Source organism: Cebidichthys violaceus, unplaced genomic scaffold (assembly GCF_023349555.1).
Source record: "Cebidichthys violaceus isolate CVI_PGR_0920_01 unplaced genomic scaffold, fCebVio1.0.p SCAF_7, whole genome shotgun sequence".
In the NCBI taxonomy this organism is placed as follows: Eukaryota; Metazoa; Chordata; class Actinopteri; order Perciformes; family Stichaeidae; genus Cebidichthys; species Cebidichthys violaceus.
The window spans coordinates 5,431,068-5,449,081 of record NW_027176927.1 but is presented as its reverse complement, the minus strand read 5'-3'; the positions used below and the strand labels follow the sequence as shown (position 1 = coordinate 5,449,081).

Genomic DNA, 18,014 nt, shown 5'->3' with positions numbered 1-18,014 from the left:
TTATAACGCATTGCAGTATTTAAAGCGGTGAGTCTTTTAAAATAGGTATATAAATAATGCATTCGGAAGAAATAATCATTTTGCGTGCAGTAAAGTAACATTTTCTTGAGTCATTTGCTGATTTACTTGATACATAATTATTGGTCTAAAACTAAATTATTTGACAAAAGGACAAAATGCGCACTAACATCGTCCACTCTCAGCGTCGACACACTGTAGGGCAGGTAACGTCAGACAGGTAGAGCAGGTGGCGAGGTGTCAGGTTTCAGTGTTGGCTGGTGGCTTTAGAGCGTCGATCCGGAAAAATACAAAACGTACGATTGCCATTGTAATCGACGTTGAATTTTATTTACTACCAAACTGGTAACGCACCGGTAAGTTTAAGATTTTATTTTGCATAAAATGATTTCTTACAAATGTTGACTTTGGTGAGCATATGAAAGGATTTTGAAACGTACAGGACAGGTGTGGCACCTGTTTTGACTGTAAATGCAGGACCAGTGTAAAACGTGTGAGAACAGAAGCCAGTATTGTAAATATACTTTTTTATGTTGCTGTGTTATTTTAAAATAACTGTGTGTTTATGTAGGAAAAAGATCACTTGCCTATGTAAGTGGTAAATGCCATTAATTATCAGTCTGTGACTTTATTGTTATTGAACTGACATGTCCTGAAGACAGTACATCCTCCCCTATCATTTTCAGTGCAGCCATGGCGCCCAAATATGACGGCTTGTCCCACTGTAAGCTGGCCCTGGTGTTTGCTGTGCTCATGGACCTGTTGGGTGTGATATCCCTCCTACTGGGAGTCTTCGCTCCGCTGGAGATCCAAGGCAGAGACTTTGGGGATCTGCTGGTGTACTCAGGAGCTCTGTTGGTAGTAATGTCCCTGGCAGGCTGGGTCATGTGGTACAGTGGCAATATTGAGGGTCTGAAGTCCAAAAAGGATTATGGGGGAACTGATGGAGTTATGGACCGCCTTGCCCGCTCCGTGAGCCGCAGGATACGGATCCCCAGGACTCACAGCAGCCCGACATAGGAAGTTTGGCCCAAAGATGCCAACTAACTGACTGACCTGTTTTAACCATGTCGCAAGCCAAACTGCCTGAGGTAAAGGAGTGTCACTGATGCTTGTCGTTCTCTTTACAAATACCTCTCATGTGGATTTAACATACACCTCATTCCCATTTTTTTTTCAAAAAGTGTCCTTTTTTGTTTTCACCAGGAAAACTGGGAGAATTTGTATCCTCTCTGCTTGAGTAGTTTTATGTGTACACTCAGGGTTGTACTGTAATACGCTCTACTATAAATTCCAATATATGAAGATTAAAAAGATGAATCTGCTGTTTTAATTTGTTTTGTTGTCCATTCATCTGCTGACCTGTTTATTTCGTAGCACCAGTTTAAGGCAAAATAACTTGAAAAGTTAATGAAAGTTACTGCATTAACCATTTAAAACATTTTAATGACAATAATCATGTTTGCAAGTTCAGCATCAACAAATACTCAAGTCTTAATTTACTTTCCAAGAAGCATATGGAGACCCAATGAATGCACAAACTTGTAATTGCACATAAATACTGACACTATAAATTGATCTCCCTTATTTTACAAAAGATAGTGAAATTAAATCAAAACATAAAACAAATGAAGACATCCAAAGACATTAGGCAGATAACTGATAGAGAAAATAAATCATTTCTGACAACAAGCACTGAAGTTGTTCATTTAGAAGAGGGGATATCACATATTTCTTTATACAGACACATTCAAAATGTGCTGTTTGTAGTTAGACTATATGCAATGTGATGGGGAAGAATTTGACAAGAAATAAAAAAAAATCACAATCAAAAGAAATGATCCCACATCAGGAGATACAAAGTGTCTGATTGTCTGTGCAGTACAGTACACTGAGAAAATATCAACACCTGTTTCTAGTTCACAGTTAACAACAAAGTATGTACACAACAGCTTCAAGAGCAGCCACATTATTTAGCTAAACTTTATGATCAAAAGATGTTGGACAGAACGACCTGATGCCCCCTGGGAGGAGTAAAGAGCTGTATGTCAGGGAAACTGAATGCATTGTTAGTGCAACGGTAAAAAAAAAATTTAAATAAAGAAGAACTATTAACAATCACGCATCTAAATTATATAAAGTTAGACGAAAGCAAACAGTAAGGTATCAACATCCATCAGAAAAATCCAGTCAAAACATAGATGTTCAAAATTAAAAGGTTGAAACCACATTTACATCCATACACTCTATCTAGTGTGAAAGCACCATTTCCAATGTTGTCTCTAGCTTTGCTGGTGTGCAGTACATGACTGCTCCGTCTTTATCTCAATCCAAAAAGGACAGAACTCGGAGATGATCCATGTCAGAGGGCAGAGCTGGGCACAGAGGGGGTGGGATTCTGCCAGATGATCATGTGACTGCGTTCAGACCGCTGAGGTGTAGCTTGGGACAACTCAACAGATCCCTCATTTGCATCGTCACCTGAAAAAGGTGTACGGCTCTGTCAGGCACTATATAAACAAAGCACTGACTAAACAGTAAATAAATGCAATCCAATGCATCAGATAGTTTTTAAACAATTTGAAACAACAATGACATTTTCCTTCAACTCACCAATTCGTAAGTTGATGTAGCCCTCTCCTCCACTGAGGATAAGCTGAGAGGTAGTGACATTGCTGCTGCCAGGAGAGACGATCAAACAACCTGTTGGGGAAAGATGTCACCACAAGACAGATACTGCATGCAAGCGCACTCTGAAGGATCTCCCTGAATTAACAAGTTGTCAAAAATGTAAAACAATTTAAAACAATCAGATTATTACCAGGTGCAGCGATGATGAACCTGACAGCTTGTCTATGTCCGTGGTAACACAGCTGGGCTGATGAAATGGAGCAATAGGGGATGGAAACAGCCTCTGATGCTGTAGACGATCATCAGTTTATTTTAGATAGAGCACAAAGATTCAAGTACCTACTCTCAATGTAAATTAAACTCACTTATGGATAATGGGATGGAGAAAATGGCACCCCCTCCTGTGCCCACCCACAGACGGCCAGAGATGACTGTGAGAGACGAGATCTGGAGAGGCGAGAGTGTGAGGAAGGCCTGGCCTACAGAGGGAGACAGAAGCATGTTAGCTGAGCTGCAGGAACGAGTTTAAGCTCAGAATTGCCTGGCACAACAAAATGTTCATTTATCTTTTTTAATTCAGAAAAGGCATAATCACATAATCAATCTAGTGTTTGTAGTCTTTTGACAGCTGTATTATCCTCCTGGCTGTAACAATAACTGCCCTTTTTAAAAACTTTAGCAGGTAGTCAGTTCGATTGTGAATTGCTGCAACACACCTACAGAGGAATTTGCACATACTGTTAAAGCCACAAAGATTGCTAAAATATACAACTGTATAACATGTGAAAATAAATATTCACAAATATAACAGGTTGAAATGTATTTCCTCAAGAACAGGGAAGCAACAGTGTTAGTTGTAGTCACCACTACACGATTTGAAGAGTGTCCAGCTGATGACATTGAGCACAACTGTTATGAACTTAGACTGTGCTTGCTAACATTACAGGAAATGACTTCCCTACTGTAGATACCGGAGCTAATAGATAGGCAAACTGTACATGTCCAACTGTGAATATATTATTTTTACATTTTAGATTAATTTGAAATATAAAAGAAATACTGTCTCAGCACCTAATGTTTTAGTGACCAAAACAGTAAAATCGACTTCCTGCAGCGGCCGTCCTGTGGACCAGTCAAACAGTCTGAGGATCGGGTCAAGTCGGCAGGATGTCCAAACACCACTTCCAGCAGCACACAGGAAACGGACCTGCTGCTCACTGCGTTCAGAGACTGAGAATGTTTGCTGCAAGGGCAAATAAGGAATAATGATGGTTGAGTTAACAACAATGTGAACATGAGACCAAAGCAGTAAAAGGTACGTCTGCTGTTTCTTACCTCAACCTTCTTGCTGAAAACGTCAACCACATGGACTTTGTTCCAATATCCCACCCACAAGCGGCCACCTTTTGCTAGGCAGCAGCGAATGGGCTGCAAAGGGTTTGATCCGAGAGGCATCACCGAGTGTGACTGCAGATTCCAGCCACCTGACAAACACAGCACTCATCAATTAACTATTCACACCACTAAGCATCAATTTATGTCAAGAATGCTGAATGAAAAAATTGATCAATTGAGACAGTCAGTTTTCCATTACCTGAACTGTGTGAGAAAAATGCTAAAGTCCCATCAGCTAAACCAGCTATGACTTGATCCTGGGAATACCTGTCAGATTGAGTCAACAAAAAGATGCTTATTTTCAAAGATTTCCTGATGAAGACGTGAACATAACTCAAAGTTACATTATGCTAATACTCAAATATCAACACAGATGTGTTTCAAACAGAACTCACTTGAGTGAATGAACACCTTCTGAGAGAGAAACAGACTGCAGACAGCACCTCCTGCCAGCAGAGGCTGAGTGTACCAGTATACTGTAAGACAGAGACAGTGGGAGAAAGAAGAGGGGGGAAAAAGACAGAGAGAGAGAGGGTTAGAGCGCTTTGCCAACATGCATTTTACTGAGAGAGTTCAATTTATTGAAGAGAGCATGTTTATTCAGCACACACTACCTTCCTTCCTGAGTTCCGATCCACACAGTTCCTGCAGTGTTCCCTGACATAACAAGACCAGAGAGGACAGGAAGTAAGCAGTTATCAGTTTGGTATAAGGGGATAAGACAAGTACAGAATACATTCGATAAGTTGTCTGTAGGCAGCTGCTGCAGCCCATTGTACTGGCACTGACCTACAGGAGGCACAGCACAGATGCAGAGAGCAGGAGCTGTGGGGGGGAGGCAGAACTGATCCAGTACTGTGTTGGACCGTGCTGGATCAATCACTGTAATATCACTGCAGGAGGCAGGGCCAGAAACTACCCACACAGAACACTGGCAGAGAAGGACGGATGTGGAGTTTGGAGAGATGAGTGTTGTGAACCAACGTGTCCATGGGCAGCGTTAGTTATGCTTGGATGACGTTGTACATGGTGATTAGAGTATGACTACCTTTGTTACATAATCAGGGTAATGACAGACTTACTGTGGCCTCTCCTGAGATCTCAGGTGTGACTGCGACCGCACAGTTCAGCTGAAGAGAAAAATAAGTGAGGGCCCACATTTAAATGCACCAGAGGTTTAATGTAAAGTCTCCTAGGTTCTTGAGTTGGACGGATTGGCAGTGAAAAGATCTACCTTAGCTGTGGAGTCTCTCTGATCCAGCAGTCTGAGCTGCATCAGAACAGGCACGTCCTTAGGCTCTGGCACAGGTTCGTGGGATTCCTACAACGATGACAGTTAATCACCACAATTTTGTTAGGATTGTGGAAATGTACGGGTCTGGGTATGTTAAACACTCTGTATTAAGAAGACAAGATTTGTTTTTGCACAATGCACAATTCAGGCTAAAAAAAGCCTTAAGCTTTAAGCCCATTTTCAAATCATGTACTCTCATACCCTCTCAGATTGCTGTATTTCCATATGTGTGTGTTCTACCTGTGTGTTGGCCAGCGGTGTGCTCCAGCCGTGTATCTGCCGTTTTCCAAGTGATCCCCAAATGTGGGTGCGAATTTCTCTGTAGAGTTCACGCCTCCTGACACGAGGAGAGAGAGCAGCAGATCTAGAGAGAATGCTTCTGCTGTTAATCAGCTTGACTGAGTCTTTTTTAATGATTACATTTTGTTGCAAACAACGATGTAAATAGAACAGCACATGCAAGAGCGGCATGGCCAGAAACATGAGCTTACTCAGCATGAGTTTGACTGACAGCCGGTAGTTGTGGAGACCCCAGAGGAGAGCGAGTGAGCAATGGAGAAGTTGGGAGGGCAAATGCAGAAGGTGGGATTAAAGGTACCTTGGTCAGGCCAAACAAGCGGTTGAACCTTAAAAAAAATGTAATAAAAAGATCAATATTTTATAAAGGCCATAAAATGTCTGACTAAAGCAGTTACCAAACGTGCATAGCACACGTTTATTTCAGTCGCTATGTGTCCATGTAACGCCAAGTATCTTTACAGACAGATTCAGTATGAATCCAAAAACAGCAAAGATTCTTCCCTCTCAGACATGTGTTGCTCAGCTGACATTGTTTACCTATTCAAACACTCCCAATGCTCAGGATTCTTTACAGCAATATTAAGGGTTATTTTGCTATTTTGTGTAACTCCCAAACTACAACATCTGTATATTCAAGTACTTCTAACCAAATGAACCCTGAGCTACATCCCCACTGTTTTTTTATTTATACTTTAATATGTTTGTTGACTACAGGTTGCTTTATCAACAGAGGGCAAACTGGCAAAAATTCACATCTTGGCATTACCCAATTGTTTTTTTAATATACGGTATATTGTTTCTTATGTTATTGGTTTTATTTAAGGTATTCTGCAATAACAATATTTCAGTATTACATGGATGTTTTACTGCATGCTGTATCCTCTGACACACAGTAGCACAGGCATGTTTACCAGGCTACCCTCAGCAGCTCCTCCAGTTATGAGGATATAGACTTCACTGCAAATTTAATTGACAAGAGGATGGATATACAGTGTATTGTCAAATCATAACAAAAACACTTACTTTCTCCAAACACTTGACCTTTTGTCTTCCGTTATCCTCTCATCCTTTGTTGCTCTAAAAACAAAAAGAGAGAAAAACCAGGTTGGAGATTAAAATCCTGGAACACAATTGTTCTTGTTTTAAACTAAATGTTCTATTGGGACTGACATCAACTTTACACAAACATATACAGTGCTGTGAAAAAGTATTTGCCCCCTTCCTGGTTTCTTATTTTTTTGCATATTTGTCACACTTAAATGTTTCAGATCATCAAACAAATTTTAATATTAGACAAAGATAACCCGAGTAAATACAAAATGCAGTTTTCAAATGATGATTTCTTTTATTAAGGGAGAAAAGCTATCCAAACCTACTTGGCCCTATGTGAAAAAGTAATTGCCCCCCCTTGATAAATCATGAATGAACTGTGATTTTTTGGAAAGCTGAGTTCAATTTCACTCTCCACACCCAGGCCTGATTACTGCCAGACCTGTTGAATCAAGAAATCACTTAAATAGAACCTGTCTGACAAAGTGAAGTCGGCTAAAAGATCTCTAAAAGCAACACATCATGCCGCGATGTAAAGAAATTCAAGAACAGATGAGAAACAAAGTAACTGACATGAATCAGTCTGGAAAGACCCCAGAACAACATCTAAAGAACTGCAGGCCTCACTCGCCTCAGTTAAGGTCAGTGTTCATGATTCAACAATAAGAAACAGACTGGGCACAAATAGCACCCATGGGAGAGTTCCAAGGCGAAAGCCACTGCTGACCAAAAAGAACACAAAGGCTCGTCTCACATTTGCCAAAAAACATCTTGATGATCCCCAAGACTTTTGGGCAAATATTCTGGGGACTGATGAGACAAAAGTTGAACTTTTTGGAAGGTGTGCGTCCCGTTACATCTGGCGTAAAACTGACACAACATTTCATAAAAACAACATCATACCAACAGTCACACATGGTGGTGGTAGTGTGATGGTCTGGGGCTGCTTTGCAGCTTCAGGACCTGGACGACTTGCCATAATTTATGGAACCATGAATTCTGCTCTCTACCAGAACATCCTGAAGGAGAATGTCGAGCCATCAGTTCGTGACCTCAAACTCAAGCGCACTTTGGTTATGCAGCAGGACAATGATCCGAAACACACCAGCAAGTCCACCTCTGAATGGCTCAAAAAAAGCAAAATGAATGTTCTGGAGTGGCCTAGTCAAAGTCTGGACTTAAATCTGATTGAGATGCTGTGGCATGACCTTCAACGAGCCGTTTCTGATCGAAAACCATCCAATGTGGCTGAATTAAAACAATTCTGCAAAGAAGAGTGGGCCAAAATTCTTCCACAGCGATGTGAAAGACTCATTGTCAGTTATCGCAAACGCTGGATTGCAATTGTTGCCACCAAGGGTGACAAAACCAGTTATCAGGTTTAGGGGGCAATTACTTTTTCACATAGGGCCAAGTCGGTTTGGATAGCTTTTCTCCCTTAATAAATTAAATCATCATCTAAAAACTGCATTTTGTATTTACTCGGGTTATCTTTGTCTAATATTAAAATTTGTTTGATGATCTGAAACATTTAAGTGTGACAAATATGCAAAAAAAATAAGAAACCAGGAAGGGGGCAAATACTTTTTCACAGCACTGTATACAACTATGTTGATTCAGTAGCAGAGTTACCTGAGTGTCTGACTACGTCTTACAGCTTCCTGCAGCTCAAACAGACGCTGCTTATATTGGTTCTTCTCCATGACCACACGGGCCATTTCAGAGCGAGAGAAGTTCCGCATGGATGTGGGTAGAGAGGCCTGAATGGAAAGATGTATGCTATTTAATGGAGTGTATGCTTCAGTTTCATACATCATACGCTCGCTTTGCAGCTACTGAATTAAAAACAAAACCTTCAATGATGTAGCTGCTGAGTGATACAGTAGATTTGAAAATGACTTACATCAGGATCCTCCGACTGGCACGCTTCCAGTTCTTTCCGAAGTCTAGGAAAAATATTGAGTTATTGTAGCAGCACTATATAGTATTATAAAATATGATATCATACTTGTTGTGATAACAAAAGTAAATGCTATATTTTCTTCAAGAGGTTAAAGAATGAACAGACCTCTTAGTTTCCTCCTCCTTCTCCTTTATCCGCCCCTCTAATCGTGAGACGGTTTCCTGAAGAGAGGTCACCTCCAGTTTAAGAGCGGACCGGTCATCAGTGAGCTCTACGACCCGAGATATCAAAGCCTTACGGGCAGCGTCTACCAACTCACTGAAATAATAAAAACAAAACACGTTGAAAAATTAGCAATTTAAGATAATGAAGACAATCACAGTGACTGTAACATTTTCTCCTCTTGTTAATTTGTTTGTACTGAAGAAAGAAACCCCAAGTGTTTGGAAAGTCCCCCTGCACACTGGACCAGTCATAGTAAGGACAGAGAAATTAAATATAGGACTTACTGGGTGACTTTCAGTTCCTCATACTGAGAAAGAATCTCCTCAAACTGGTCTGCACTGCCTACAGAGAAAAAAAGAATGCTTGACCACACAGAGAAATATTGGTGATAATAACTGGTATTCATATTTACTCTTCATTCAAATCCAACAAGAAATAACTAAATTAAATGGTGCGAAATAGTAAAAAAAGGAAGTGATGCTTTATGAAACCTACGGCACAAGAACTTTTCCACTGAACTGTACTTGCGTTTCTTGTTTGTAGGGTATAAATAGTTTCTCACAATTGCCAGATCATTTTCAAAAAATACCTTCAGTCACCTCTGATATCTGTGATCACTTCCTCTGTGCCTCAATGCTGCACATTGCACAACAAAGCCAATATTCAGTTTGTTTATGCAAAACTGTGTAATTCCTGGACATTTTATTGTTTCGTTAAGATGAAGGGAAAGCACATCAACCATGTTTGTGATAAAAGCTCTTTCAATGTGTGAATTTACCTCTGACTCTGGCCCCTCGGTCTACACTCTCCAAGTAATCCAGGCTCAGGTCTGACAGCTCAGAGAACAGAGAGTCATTGTTGCGCAGTTTGCACTCCATACTATCATCTTCCTCCACCTCCTCCTCCTCCTCCTCCTCCATGTCTTTTTCCTGCCTCTCTCCTCCTTGCACCTCTTCTACTTTGCACTCCCTCTCCTCCACCTCCCTTAGCTCGTCCTTCACGCTGGTCTCCGACTCATCTCTCGGTGGCTTTTTGGTGTTTGATCTAACTGGGGAGCTGATGAAGATACGAGTGAAAGGGTAAGAAATGTGAAAGACTACATAAATCTTTGATTTGCTCTGTGGGAACTAGGGTTTAGTTAATGGTTGCACATTCGTTTCACTAAAATCTGCAATTCAGAAAAGCTAGTTTATGGTTTCAGATATTACCTTTCAATTCCACTGCCATGAAATTGCCTCAGCTCAGGAGTGGAGCTTATGATGTCATTGATAAATGTATCTGCGGCGGGCTTTACTGCAATGTCAATTGCCTTTCCTTTCTTGGCTACTAGGTCTTCCAAACAGGGGGGACCAGACTGTGAATGTGGTCTTTGTATCATCTGCAACAAAGGGAGGAAACAAAAGCTACTTCTCTGCCAAAATGTTGTATTAAAATCAATTCAAAATATAGTTTTATGTGAAAGGTCAGAATATGTTTACCTTTTCCTTCACACTGGATTCTGACAAGACTTGGTTGGATGGAAAATCATTATTCTTGAGACCCAAATGATTCCTAAAAGTAGCATGCAGTGCGACATAGTAAAGAAAAGCCACCTGAATAAACAATATAAATGTGTGCTGGTTTCTTATATTTTGCACAATTGTCTTGCAAAACTGTTGCCATTACTGAATTATAGCCTGTGACCTTTGATTAATTAACTGGTATTTTATTTAGAAAATTCCCACTAAATACCTTTTTTCAGACTCAATGCTCAAAGATGAAATTATAGCTTTCTTGCTAACCCTTTCCAAAGTCTCATTCAATAGCAATGAAACATGGGAAATGTACAAGTGGGTTCCCAGGTGTGACTACAAAGCAAAAGTAAATTTACATTTGCAAAATGGTCTCAAACTGCCATCTATCATTTTGCTTATAGCCTTTCTTTGTGATACACTTTCTACAACATAAAAAAATGACTGATGATAGAGAAGTGCTGAATAAGAACAACCTTAAAGGAGAATCTCTTTCAGAATCCTTTCTCTTTTCCAAAAGTTCCCGATATGTGTGAGCCAGCTGAAGGAGAGAACATCAGTGATACATAAGAAATACAGTAACGACCAAAGAACTTCTAAATATTGTAAGATATGGTTTAAGAAGTCACTGCGTGGTGATACAAGAGACTAAACAACAGTATCTGACCTTGTTGTGAGTATGCCTCAGTGTGCTCAGTTCTCTACTCAGATTAGCCTTCTGGTCCTCCAAGGCCACCACTGCAAGAAACAAATAGCATGTCGCTTTAGAATTACTGAAAACTTAATAGGCTGTAGCTCTTCTTCTGCCAGATTTAAAAAAATTTGAAATTCACACCGTTTATATTCAAATACTCACAATGATCCGCTTGCTGTCTTGCTTTCTTCTCTACCTCTCTCCCTCGCCGCTCTCTCTCCTTTTCCCTCCCCCTCATGGCTCTCCTCTCTTGTTCAATTTGGTCATCCAGCTCCAGATACCTCTAAAGAAAACAAAACGCAGTATCTAACTTTGAGCACGGACAACAGCCTACTTTCACCACTTTTAAAAAAACACTTTATTCCACACTACAGCAACACTTTCTTCCATCCCCACCTCTTGACTTTCTTTCCTGAGGGCTTTCTCCGCTTGGTATCTCTCCAGCAGCTCTTCCCGCTCAGCTTTCTCTCTCTCCGCCTCCTCCTCCCTGTCTCTCAGCTGGGCTTTGCAGCTGGCCAGCCCCTCCAGGACCCACACAAAGATGGGTACCAGCGACTCCACCACACCTTCACCATGGGTCTCAATAATTGTCTGTGACGGGGCAAAGCAGCAGAGCGGGAAACCATTCAGGAAAAAAAGGGCGTGTTTTGTTTTTTCTTGAAACAATAAATGGCATAGAAGGGAAATGTAAGTGGAAAGGAGCTGCTTTACCTGTAGCTCTGAGTACAGTTTTCCTGCCTCTTCACTCACAATGTTGGGGTCCAGCTCCACCTCCCCTGTCCCACAAAGCACTCTCTCACTGTACTCCATCAGTCAATTATCTTTATCTGCCGTATTAACTGTCAAAACGGTTTCCTCCAACTCGACACCGAAGGTAATGAGCCAATTCCGTTGCTCTCCTGACTACACTTCCTCACCACCTACTACAACTAGTTTATCTGGCTTTCTAACATGTCTGCTAACACCAGCACCACCCATCCTTCACACCTTTATGTTTTCATTTATCCTTCTCAAAGGCAGTATCATCTTAGACTGCACTAAAGTAGTCGTTACTGTACTGTGAAGTTTATCTGATGTCAGGGGCCGTTTTAGAGTCCATCCTGGGAAAGAAAAGAAGAAAATATAATTAGATATCATGATAATCAATCTCTTCTACACTGCAGCTAAGTTTATTTGCAAAAGGTCAGTCAACTGTTTTGTGCAATATGCAAGCTTAGGCATGCTTTTTTTCCCTTTTTTCCCCCACTAATAACCATAAGCTTATAAATAGTTGAACATGGCCATGAGCTTTTCTGCAATTACAATCTGTGACTAATATATAAAATAGTTTGTTTAACAGCAAACAAAGCATCTGCTCAGTAAGGATGAAATTTAAATTGAAATGGTTGGTTTTACACTAAAAAGACATTCATTCAAGATCAGTAACGTATTAGTGTTCACGCTTGTACATGATTTCATGCCTACATGGATTTCTCTTTAAAGTCACCATTTGCAGACACAAGTTAGTTGTATGTATTCCCATAGGCTGAATATATGGAAATCACCAACAATTCATTGTTTGAGTTATTTCAAGCAAAAATGAACATTCCCTAGTTTCACCTTCTCAGTTGGGAAGATTTCCTGCTTTATTTTGTCATATGTAATGGTAAACCGGATATATATTGAACTGTTTGTCCAATTATTTTTGTATTTATATCTATCATTTATGAATCTAACAATATCTTTTTGTTTTAAAGTCTCGCTAATAAGTCCCTTTGTTGTTTATTCTAGCTAAAGAATAAAAACACAATGCAGTTTTCTGTTCAATATCTACGCATCTCTCATAAGCATTTATGTAATGTACAGCACAGGAGAGACAAAACCAAACGACAGGTTTTTTCGCGTGTGTAAAGGGAATTAAATTGCACACTAAAGTTCAATGTAAGTTTGCACGTAAACCCGCTAACACGTTTTTATGCGTCAATAAGTCAGCTACTCAGCCTTCATGGTAAGCTCAGAAGAAACACAGACGTTTGAAAATGAAACACTTGAATTGACATACTGTATAAATAAGTAACATGACTGACAGTGGACACCTTGGCAGTTATTTGGCAACAAGCTTACAAAGTTGTAACTTGACCAAAGAACGAGCCGAGTCGTCGCGCGGGTCGGCTGCCGTTTAACACACTCACCTGAACGACTGACTCCTCCGTAACTTTCATTTCACAGCCACAAAATACTGAAATTCCAGCTGTTTTTTCTTCGGGGGACGATATCAATTACACATAAACGAGTTTAAAAAGGGGTTGTTGTTTGAGTCTGACGTAACAGTGACTAGTCCCCAATCCGGCCAATCAGAGCGCTGTAATTGTCGGCTGTAACCAGTAGTGGGGGAGAAGAGGCGGGACGTGGGCGGGACGTGTTTTCAGAAGGGGAAAAAAAGTTTCCTGAAACTTGAACGATGACACGTGACCACGGAGGTTGCAACGGGCTGTCAGGTGATCGCAGTAATGCGGTCCAAGTCTGATACCTGTCGAAATACTTCCCATACCTTAGAAGTAGTCTATTATCCCGTGTTGCTCCAAGTGATAAGAATGGTATCAGAAAATCAACAATGTTTGCTTTGTGAAACGCTGCTTTTAGGTAAAATGATCCAGGTGTAACGTTAAAAGGCAAATGAGGCAACTCTTTTTTTTTTAATGGCGGCATCTCTGCAAAACCCTCATTATGTCATCATTACATAGAAAATGTCTTGTAAAGTATTCACTATGAAAACAGCTTGGACAAAAGTAGTTACTATTTCATACAGTGAGTGACAGGAGACACCAACATGAAGGCTGTAAATCACTTGACGAAGTACGCTACAGTTCGTTTTAAGTCCAGCAGATGGAGGTAACACATTTCCCACCTCTTGGTCCTCTCCTTATTTTTCACCCTTTTGTTTTTTTGTTGATGTTGTTGGTTTCTGTTATGTTCTGTTTACACATCCATGGTTGACCTGCACTTAGTGGCTCTTTAAGATAAGATCCTGTCATGCTTTTCTGAGCCTTACTTCTTCCTACCTCCCACTGTGCATTTTATTCATTACAGAGCATAATACCCTTGACAGTTATTTATATTAAAAGGGCAGTTCACTCACTCAATAATGCCTTTGCCTTCTTATACAGTCTGTGACTTTTACAAAGTATAAAAAAAATGCAGCCCAAAAAATGTCAGGTTTATGATTAGAGCGGAGCCGTATACAGAGTAGCGTCAATGGAAGTTCAAAATGCTGCTGTAGTATAATACTTTTTGTGTTTAGTATTATTCTCCAGCTAGTCATGTTTATTTTTAATCAGTTGTACTGATAATATACAATATTTTACTTTAAAGGCCTTACCTTTTAAAAGTCCATCACTACGTATTTGTTTTCTGAATTAATTAATGTGGTTGCACTTTTCTCACACACACAAACAAACACGTTTGACATGTAGTTCATTTATTACATACACTGCATGATCTGTCTATATGGTTCATGTACAATAGCCAGTCCTGAGAACAAAAGAAAATGCATGCATTATTAGCAAAAACTGTGCTAGGCAGTGGTGGAAGAGGTACTACAAAATATTTGAATAAAAGAAGCAATACCTAAATATAAAAAAACACTACAAGTAATTGTACTGTAGTCATTATTTCACTTAAGTGGATGTAAAGTAAATAAAGTAAAAATGAATAAAGTGTTCTTCAGGCAGCAATATGGTAATTTAATATATATCAATGCAACAAAGTATACACAACAAAACATATAAACTTTTTTTGTAAAGTCTTGTTAATCAAATTAACTAGTAAAGATAGCTGTTGATAGAAGGGAATATATGTTATGTTTGAGACCAAAATAGCATTTCTACATAATTGAGAGGGAGCAACAGGAGTGAATGTTGTAAAACATCCAAATGTTTTTTCCTGCTCAGTAGGACATTGTTATTTACAGACTTTTCACAAGTTTCTCTTATGCTCTGTCAATAATTCTTCTTTATACTGTGACTTTTTTAATTACCCTCCCACTCTCTACAAGAACTTCTTTTCCATCCTCTCTCTGCTCTCTGGACATCTCTCTCTTCTTCTTCGTCAGGAGGTAAAACGCCACCACACTTCCCACCATCACAAAGCTAATGGTCAGAATCACAAATCCCAGTCCCAGTAAGTGAGAGGTTCCTCCTTTAGACCGGTTCAGTTGGTCCCACAGCCCCACAGCTATACAACTGAAGCCGATGAGAGTTCCCCAAAAACCAAAGGCCAGCATACAGGATCCACAAGACAGCTCAACACCCCCAGTCACGACAGTGATGCCCGCCACCGAGACGATCCCTCCTGGTAAAGTCACTGTCTCAGATTTAGGGTCGTAGGTGACAGTAGTAGTGACATCTGATAGAGTTGAAGGATCAAGTGTTTCCATCTTGGCTGTCATGGTTGCTTTTTATTCCTTTGTCAAATGGTCAAAAGTGATTTTTCTTGCAGCTTCTTCTTGTTTCTTATGCCTACAACATGACACATAGTTCTGATTAAAAAACCTGTATCATCCGGTTTCCCCATTTTATATCCCCTTTTGTATTTTAAAGATTGGAAAAATTATCTCATCCCTAGTTCCAACTCTTCATTGAAGCTATTTTAATGTTTACACCGAGTGAAATATTCAAACAATGTTGTTTTATTTCACCAAAAGATGTCTTGTATATCTTGTATGTCTTGTACATCATTTCCACAGTTACCAAAAAATTGCTTTAAATATTTGCTATTTTTGGAAAATGTGGGAGCTCCACAACAATTTGAAATAAAGGTCTGTGGGTGTGAACAATGTTTGTCTCTACAGCATAAGTGTGTAAAGACTGACTCACTGGTTTGCTGGGTTTTGAAAATATAGAATAATAATGCTATTTTATCATTGATAATTTAAAAGGAAAATCGCAAAAATAGGTCCAAGTGTTTCTACTTAACTGAATTAAGATACAAAGCAACTGAGTTAAAAGTCAGATACAAACACAGGTGAACATTTTCTTTCTCTGGACCAACAAAGATTGGAGCCTGCATGATAACTATAATGCCCTCATGTCATCAAATTGCAATATGCCTTAACATAAACCTTACTCTTTTCAACATAACGGACAAAAGCAGGTCTGGAATTGAAAAATCATGTTATGTGGACAAAATTGCTGAAGCCCACTAAATTTCTAAATACTAAATTACAATCAACAGAACACAAGTTTCCCATAGATGCATATCTTTACTTTTTAGATAGAATAGAATATGAAAGAGTTGGATCCTGGCTTACACCAGATATTGGGATATGTGTTTCTATAAAAAGTATGGCATTGCTTACCTCAGTGATGAATCAGGACCTCAGACGTCAGTGTTAAGTGAAGGTCTCTTAAATTCATAGATTTGATTTATTTTTGTCCAGGTATGTGAGGGATTTAGTGAAAGCCTTAAAGTGCTGCTGACTTTCTCTTCGGACAATAAGTGTAGAAATGTGAGCAGGGGCCCCAAGTGCTGTTACTTTTATCATGTACGTCACAACCTGAGGCCTCACAAGATGGTGGACACAAATGTCAAGATTGTTGTCACTGTTTGTTTGTTCCTCTCTTCCCTTGTGTTCAGTAGGAAGCTCTTGTCCGTCATTAACCATCATTATAACCCATTACCAGATATTTATCTAGGAACAACTCCCTTCCTCTTTTCCTCTTTCTTTCAGTCTTAAGAGTTGAGTCGTGTCCCACCAAGGCATTGTTTGGGCTGAGAGTGGACTTTTTTCTTTTTTTCCTGTTCCGCTTTACCATTTCTCATGTCACTTGTAGCAGGGTGCATATTATTTATTTCATCAGTACTTTTACTTCTATAACTGTGTGACTTTGAAAGATGACATGTACTTTTCAACAATGAAAAGTACATGTCATTAAAATATTGGGCATGAATATGACAGAGCTTTCTCTACTGTTAAAGAGGGCATGTTGAAAAGTCATGTTGTTATCGGATCGTTTCATTTGGGACATGAACAATTAAAGATCAATCACAAATTTAAAATTTTAAAAACTTAAATTGCAAACAAATTCTTTGTCTGCCTGAGTCTGTCACCAAGTGCAGAAAACAAGCAAATGAGTGGGCGTGACCTGTTGACACTGAGTGGGGCAGATTTACAATATATGTGTCAGTGCTGACGTGGAGCTGGCTCACAGGTCGATGCTGTCACACAGGTGAAGCTTGATATCGCCAGTTAATTGGCTTTAATGCTGTCTAGCCAATTGGGATGCTGCCAGTAGTAAGACACTGGCCTAATTGCAGACATTTCTAGAAGTGTTGACTTCTACTATCAATAAACTTCCACCTGTTACTGCACTATTTTAATGTGTATAATACTTCACTGACTGCAAAGTGAATATATATCATTTTTATTGTTGCAAAGCAATGTAATAGCTGCTAATCATAATTTGTAATTTATGTATTAAGTAAGGGTCAGTAGTCCTATGTAATTGTTACTTATTCCTAAATAACAATCACACTTACTTAAAGAATTATTAATGCTTAAATGCTATAGATTGTGGTTAGACATCAATATTGTATGAATCATCACCTTCACCACAAGTAGAAAAAACATTTATGGCCACAAATCCTTGCTTGGTCTAGCAATTAATTGAGGCTAGGGTTCGGGTCAAGTGTCAGCAAGTGATTTGTGGAGAGGAGGGGGTAATTCTATTGGCAATGGCACTCAGAGGATGATGATGATGATGATAGTAATTGGCTGAAAGTTGGATTGGGTGGAAGGGGGTGGGTCGAGTAATCCAATAGACGGACTCACTGAGCATTCTTAATGAGCAAAGAAAATCCTGCTGCAAAAATAAGACACGGATGACAATCATCATACAGCGTAATAAACAGAGTGTAAATAAGAAGTGCTACTAAAGCTGTCAGTGTAATCATCTGTCCGATTTCACACCCGTGTACAACTTTGTAACACAAACACTGCCAAGTTAGTCAGAAACA

At 39.6% G+C, this 18,014-nt stretch overlaps 3 protein-coding genes across 5 annotated transcripts; 1 reads left to right on the top strand and 2 right to left on the bottom strand.

Annotated features, from left to right (window-relative positions):
- Positions 1-55: 55 nt before the first annotated feature.
- On the top strand, positions 56-1,351 carry LOC137891211 (transmembrane protein 238-like). Its single transcript, XM_068735715.1, has 2 exons — positions 56-374; positions 705-1,351. Exon 2 carries the CDS (start codon positions 712-714, stop codon positions 1,036-1,038), a length of 327 nt encoding a protein of 108 aa, XP_068591816.1. The 5' UTR covers positions 56-374; positions 705-711; the 3' UTR covers positions 1,039-1,351.
- A 92-nt stretch (positions 1,352-1,443) lies between these two features.
- si:dkey-17m8.1 (C-Jun-amino-terminal kinase-interacting protein 4) lies at positions 1,444-13,286 on the bottom strand. 3 transcript variants are annotated; one of them, XM_068735714.1, is made up of 28 exons: positions 13,193-13,286; positions 11,733-12,121; positions 11,418-11,612; positions 11,184-11,304; positions 10,995-11,065; positions 10,804-10,868; positions 10,295-10,367; positions 10,025-10,194; positions 9,595-9,872; positions 9,101-9,158; positions 8,757-8,909; positions 8,592-8,634; positions 8,321-8,448; positions 6,662-6,715; positions 5,830-5,964; positions 5,579-5,702; positions 5,279-5,365; positions 5,127-5,174; positions 4,834-4,975; positions 4,659-4,701; positions 4,440-4,520; positions 4,244-4,311; positions 3,985-4,133; positions 3,721-3,892; positions 3,015-3,128; positions 2,840-2,938; positions 2,632-2,721; positions 1,444-2,499 (listed from the first exon to the last, which is right to left on the bottom strand). In XM_068735714.1, the coding sequence occupies exons 2-28, from the start codon at positions 11,829-11,831 to the stop codon at positions 2,381-2,383; spliced, it is 2,979 nt and encodes a 992-aa protein (XP_068591815.1). In that variant the 5' UTR covers positions 11,832-12,121; positions 13,193-13,286; the 3' UTR covers positions 1,444-2,380. The 3 variants fall into 3 exon arrangements, with proteins under 3 accessions (XP_068591815.1, XP_068591813.1, XP_068591814.1); XM_068735712.1 differs by having other exon boundaries at positions 4,659-4,975; XM_068735713.1 differs by having other exon boundaries at positions 4,659-4,975; positions 5,579-5,675.
- A 1,233-nt stretch (positions 13,287-14,519) lies between these two features.
- LOC137891532 (transmembrane protein 100) lies at positions 14,520-16,437 on the bottom strand. The gene is made up of 2 exons (XM_068736193.1): positions 16,357-16,437; positions 14,520-15,517 (listed from the first exon to the last, which is right to left on the bottom strand). Exon 2 carries the CDS (start codon positions 15,445-15,447, stop codon positions 15,013-15,015), a length of 435 nt encoding a protein of 144 aa, XP_068592294.1. The 5' UTR covers positions 15,448-15,517; positions 16,357-16,437; the 3' UTR covers positions 14,520-15,012.
- Between the last annotated feature and the right edge of the window lie 1,577 nt (positions 16,438-18,014).

Bases quoted from the DNA above. Each gene is read 5' to 3' on its own strand.
- si:dkey-17m8.1 (XM_068735712.1), bottom strand. From the start codon at position 11,831: ATGGAGTACAGTGAGAGAGTGCTTTGTGGGACAGGGGAGGTGGAGCTG. The intron at 8,635-8,756 runs GTCTGTTCATTC...TATTTTTCCTAG, and splicing joins AAGGAGGAGGAAACTAAGAG to ACTTCGGAAAGAACTGGAAG. The intron at 3,129-3,720 runs GTGCTGAGACAG...CTCCCTCTGTAG, and splicing joins TTTGGTCACTAAAACATTAG to GCCAGGCCTTCCTCACACTC.
- LOC137891532 (XM_068736193.1), bottom strand. From the start codon at position 15,447: ATGACAGCCAAGATGGAAACACTTGATCCTTCAACTCTATCAGATGTC.
- LOC137891211 (XM_068735715.1), top strand. From the start codon at position 712: ATGGCGCCCAAATATGACGGCTTGTCCCACTGTAAGCTGGCCCTGGTG.